The 6,011-nt window shown below is 41.5% G+C and overlaps 1 protein-coding gene across 1 annotated transcript; it reads left to right on the top strand.

Annotated features, from left to right (window-relative positions):
- Positions 1 to 1,018: 1,018 nt before the first annotated feature.
- Positions 1,019 to 1,693, top strand: LOC109782331 (uncharacterized). Its single transcript, XM_020340937.1, has one exon. It carries the CDS (start codon positions 1,019 to 1,021, stop codon positions 1,691 to 1,693), a length of 675 nt encoding a protein of 224 aa, XP_020196526.1.
- The last annotated feature ends 4,318 nt before the right edge of the window (positions 1,694 to 6,011 follow it).

The following is a 6,011-nucleotide window of genomic DNA, read 5'->3' as shown; positions in this document are numbered from 1 at the left end:
AAGTGTCATATGTATGACAGAAAAAAAATTCGTTCGGCCCAAAATGTCACGGATGTGTCTTTTTTTTGTAGTGTTATAACTGTTGCATGATGAATGCCATCCGACATAATTGTCCATCATTGATCCATTGCCTACGAGCTTTTCACATATTGATTTTTCCTACATTACTTTGCCGTTGCCACTGTTCAATTGCTACAAAACTACTACTGTTACTTTTGCCACCGTTATCGTTACTTCCATACTACTTTGCTACTAAATACTTTGCTATAGATATTTAGTCTTTCAGGTGTGGTTGAATTGACAACTCAGCTGCTAATACTTGAGAATATTCTTTGGCTCCTCTTGTGTCGAGTCAATAAATTTGGGCTGAATACTCTACCCTCGAAAACTGTTGCGATCCCCTATACTTGTGGGTTATCATGGCATCAAGCTCAACACGACCAAATGTACATTCGGCGTACCCACGGGCAAGCTACTCGGTTTTCTTGTTTCCAAATGAGGGATCGATGCCAATCCAGAGAAGATAGGAGTAATCGTCCGAATGATGCAACCAGAACGTCTGCATGATGTGCAGCACCTCACAGGCTGCCTAGCAGCCCTAAGTAGATTCATCTCAAGACTCAGTGAAAAAGCCATGCCGCTTTACCGATTGATGAAGAAGTCTGACAGGTTTGAGTGGACTCTCGAAGCGTAGGCTACGTTCCAGGAACTTAAAGCCCTGCTTTCCGCCCAGCCACCGCTAGCTGCTTCGAGCAGCAAAGAGCCCTTGCTCTTATACATCGCGGCCACGAGCCAAGTTGTTAGCACGGTCCTCACAGTGGAACGGGAAGAACAAGGCAAAGCCTTCAAGCTCCAATGACCGGTCTACTACATCTCTAAAGTCCTCACACCTTCCAAGCAAAGGTATCCGCATTATCAGAAGCTAGTATATGGTATTTATCTGACTGCAAAGAAGGTGGCACATTATTTTCAAGAACACTCGGTCACGGTGATAAGTGACACTCCTTTATCTGAGATCATGAACAATAGAGATGCCACTGGCCGACTGGCCAAGTGCTCCATTGAGCTCCTCCCGTTGGACATCAGGTTTGAAGCTAAGAAGGCCATGAAGTCGCAAGCCCTGGTAGATTTCCTAGCCGAATGGATTGAGCAAGAACAGCATGTCCCGAGTGTCCCTGAACACTGGACGATGTTCTTCGACGGCTCCAACATGCTTCATGGCTTCGGGGCCAGAGTGGTCTTCGTGTCTCCTAAAGGCGATCGACTCAGTTACGTTCTTCAGATTCACTTAGACTCTTCCAACAATGAAGTTGAATATGAAGCTCTCCTGTATGGGCTACGAATGGCAATCTCTCTGGGGATTCACCGTCTAATGATCTATGGCAACTCAGATCTAGTGGTGAATCAAGTCATGAAGGAATGGGACATCCGTAGTCCAGCAATGACTGGCTGCTTCAATGCCGTCAGAAAGTTGGAGAAACACTTTGAACGGCTGGAGCTTCACCATGTGTCGTGTCTCAAGAACCAAGTGGCCGACGATCTGGCCAAGATGGGTTCCACTCAGAAGCTAGTACCCAAGAATGTGTTCCTTGAGCACCTTCACTTGCCCACTATCAAGGAAGATCCTTTTGTGGAAGAGCCCCCGCAGCCAGTCAGACCTTCTAATCCGACTAAGGTAGACATTCCGCAGTGATTGATTTGGTCGAAGAGGTATTGGTCATCACTACCGAGTGGACCGAACCGTATCTGGCATACTTGCTCCGGCAAGAGCTCCCAGAGGACGAGGATGAAGCCCGTCAGATCGTCCGCTGCTCCAAATCTTTCATTGTCATGGGCGATCAACTATACAAGAAAAGTACAACTAGAGTCACTCAGCGATGCATATCCCCAGAGGAGGGGCAGCAAATATTGCAAGAGATTCACTCGAGAACATGCGGGCATCATGCGTCCTCTCGGACCTTGGTCGCCAAAGTGTTCAGAGTTGGATTCTATTGGCCCCGAGCCAAGGAGGCCGCCCGAGACATAGTAGATCAATGTGTTGGATGCTAGTTCTATGCAAACCAGTCGCACAAGCTGGCGTCTACTCTGAAGACCATCTCCCTCACTTGGCCATTCGCTGTCTGGGGGCTCGACATGATCGGTCCTCTCCGGACTGGGGCGACTGGCTTTACGCACCTGTTGGTAGCAATAGACAAGTTCACCAAGTGGATCGAGGCTAAGCCCATAAAGAAGCTATACTCGGCCACTGCAATTCAGTTCATCAAGGAGATCATCTTTAGGTTTAGAGTCCCACGCAACATCAGCACCGACAATGGGTCTAACTTTGACTCGGACGAGTTCCGTGAGTTCTGCTACACCCAAGGCACTCGGGTTGACTATGTTTCCGTGGCGCACCCGCAGTCGAATGGGCAAGACGACAGAGCAAACGGGCTCATACTTCAGGGATTGAAACGCCGCCTCATGCGTGATCTGACTCATGCAGCAGGTGCATGGGTGACCGAAATACCATCTGCTCTCCGTGTCGCGCAAGCGTGAGAGATCCCCGCTGTAGGGTTTGCAATATGTTCATGGTTTGCTTATTGTCTGCGTTGCGTGAGTGACTGAAACACAAACACGGATAAGTGGGTCATGGCGTACGGGAATAAAGAGGACTTGATACTTTAATGCTATGGTTGGGTTTTACCTTAATGATTTTTAGTAGTTGCGGATGCTTGCTAGAGTTCCAATCATAAGTGCATATGATCCAAGAAGAGAAAGTATGTTAGCTTATGCCTCTCCCTCAAATAAAATTGCAGTAATGATTACCGGTCTAGTTATCGATTGCCTAGGGACAAATGACTTTCTCATGACAAAAAGCTCTTTACTAAAACTAATTTAGTTGTGTCTTTATCCAAACAGCCCCTACTTTTTATTTACATGCTCTTTATTATCTTGCAAACCTATCCAAAAACACCTACAAAGTACTTCTAGTTTCATACTTCTTCTACGTAAAGCGAACGTTAAGCGTGCGTAGAGTTGTATCGGTGGTCGATAGAACTTGAGGGAATATTTGTTCTACCTTTAGCTCCTCGTTGGGTTCGACACTCTTACTTATCGAAAGAGGCTACAATTGATCCCCTATACTTGTGGGTTATCAAGACCTTTTCTGGCGCCGTTGCCGGGGAGTTATAGTGTGGGGTGAATATTCTCGTGTGTGCTTGCTTGCTTTATCTCTAAGTAATTTTTATTTGCTGTTCTTAGTTGTTCTCTATCTTTAGTTGTGGATATAGGTTAACTTGCTACTCATGGAGATGGGGAACCTCCTAAAACCCTCGATGCTCATTATGTCAAAGATATTATGTACTAGTTTGATAATCCTGAGAAAACCGCATTCAACTTTGTAATGGGAGACACGTTGGATCAACGTGAATACTTTAGGGATTATCGCTTGACTCAAAAAGGAAAACTATTATGGGATCAACTTCATATGTTGCATTGGTATGCTCGGGAACTATGCTTGAGATATGATTATACTTGTTGCTCTAGGATGAAGGCTCCACACCTTCCCTTTTCATGCAAATTTAATGATAATGAAACCTTGGCTTCTTATGCTAGAGGTATATATGATTACTATGATGTGGAACGAATAGAAGAACTTGTTGCTTTTATGGGTGCTTATGAAATTGAATCTTTGTTTAAAGAGTGTGAAAATCTTGATGATGCTGTTTACAGACCTGAAAATTTTGCTATACCTAAATATTACTATGAGAATTATGAATTCAATTCCGATATTGATGATTCTATTGAGAGAGTCTCTGCTGTTCAAGAAGAGACTAATATTTTGCAGGAGTCTATGGAAGAAGAAATTGATGAAACTGTGGGCTCATTGGATGAAAAAGATGATGAGGAGAGCGAAGAACAAAAGGAGAAAGATCGGATTAGCTACCCATGCCCACCTTCTAATGAGAGTAACTCTGCAACTCATACATTATTTAATGTCCCTTCGTGCTTACCGAAGGATGAATGCTATGATGATTGTTATGATCCCGTTGATTCTTTTGAAATATCCCTTTTTGATGATGCTTGTTTTGCTTGTGGCCAAGATGCCAATATGAATTATGCTTATGGAGATGAACTTGCTATAATTCCTTATGTTAAACATGAGATTGTTTCTATTGCACCCACGCATGATAGTCCTATTATCCTTTTGAATTCTGCCGACTACACTATATCGGAGAAGTTTAACCTTATTAAGGATTATATTGATGGGTTGCGTTTTACTACTACACATGATGATTTTGATGAATATAATATGCATGTGCTTGCTGCTCCTACTTGCAATTATTATAAGAGAGGAACTACATCTCCGCCTCTTTATGTTTCCAACACGATAAAATTGCAAGAAATTGTTTAGACTATGCATTGGCCTTTACTTTGTGTGCATGAATTGTTCTTTTATGACATGCCGGTGCATAGAAAGAGAGTTAGACTTCGTTGTTGCATGATATATGTTACTTTGTGCTCACTACTAAATTAAAAATCATTGTTAATTAAAATTGGCTTTGATATACCTTGGAATCCGGGTGGATCCATTACTTGAGCACTATATGCCTAGCTTAATGGCTTTAAAGAAAGCGCTGCCAGGGAGACAACCCGGAAGTTTTAGAGAGCCATTTATTTCTGTTGTGTGCTTTTATAAAGATTTAAAACAAAATAAAATAAAAAATAAATAAAGAGGGGAACCTAAAACTTTTTCAAAAAGAAAAGCGAAAGTGAGAAAGACGAGCATTGTTAAAATGGGAGCTAGCCTTGAACTTTGTTCATGCCCATGGAAACTTTGTGACCCTTGATTACAGAAACTTTTCAACAAAAATAATTATCCCCTTGTATAATTCCATTGTATTGTAAAAATAATGTGCCAAGATTTGCCTTTAGGATGTTTACATTGCTTGTTGGTTTGTGCGGTGCAAAACAGAAACTTTGGCTATAGTGCGCGATTTTACATTTCTTACTGGAACGTCGAACGGTTCTGAAACTTTTTGCACTGTATTTCTATAATTTTTTTTATTTTTCGTAATTTTGGAAGAATTCTTGGAGTACCACAGGTATGGTTAATGTTCAGATTACTACAGACTGTCCTGTTTAAGACATATTCTGTTTTTTGATGCATAGTTTGCTTGTTTTGATGAAACTATTGAGTTCTATCAGTGGATTAAGCGATAGAAAAGTTATATTACAGTAGCTACAATGAAAAAACAAAATATTAATTGGTTTGCAACAGTACTTAGAGTAGTTATTTGCTTTATTATACTAACGGATCTTACCGAGTTTTCTGTTGAGTTTTGTGTGGATGAAGTGTTCTCGAAGATCGAGGAGGTCTCGATGTGAGGAGAAGGAGGAGAGGAAAGAGCTCAACCTTGGGGATGCCCAAGGCACCCCAAGTAAATATTCAAGGAGATTCAAGCGTCTAATCTTGGGGATGCCCCGGAAGGCGTCCCATCTTTCTTCAACAAATATCGGTATGTTTTCGGATTCGTTTCGTTCATGCGATATGTGCAAATCTTGAAGCGTCTTTTGCATTTATTTTTCACTTTTCTTTGATGCACCATGCTGGTATGAGATCGATCTTGGTTGATTTATAGAATGCTCATTGCACTTCACTTATATCTTTTGAGTATGGCTTTATAGAATGCTTCATGTGCTTCACTTATATCATTTGAAGTTTGGATTGCCTGTTTCTCTTCACATAGAAAAGCGCCATTTGTAGAATGATCTTTTGCTTCATTTATATTTGTTAGAGCGTGGGCATATCTTTTGTAGAAATAATTAAACTCTCTTGCTTCACTTATATATATTTAGAGAGTTGACAGGAACTGGTCATTCACATGGTTAGTCATAAAATCCTACATAAAACTTGTAGATCACTGAATATGATATGTTTGATTCCTTGCAATAGTTTTGCAATATAAAGATGGTGATATTAGAGTCGTGCTAGTGAGTAATTGTGGATTAGTAGAAATACTTGTGTTGAG

The sequence above is a fragment of the Aegilops tauschii genome, chromosome 2, assembly GCF_002575655.3.
Source record: "Aegilops tauschii subsp. strangulata cultivar AL8/78 chromosome 2, Aet v6.0, whole genome shotgun sequence".
In the NCBI taxonomy this organism is placed as follows: Eukaryota; Viridiplantae; Streptophyta; class Magnoliopsida; order Poales; family Poaceae; genus Aegilops; species Aegilops tauschii.
Note: the sequence above shows the minus strand (reverse complement) of the source record. Positions and strands in the feature narration are given on the sequence as shown.

Excerpts from the sequence above, each read along its gene's own strand:
- LOC109782331 (XM_020340937.1), top strand. The coding sequence starts at position 1,019 with ATGAACAATAGAGATGCCACTGGCCGACTGGCCAAGTGCTCCATTGAG.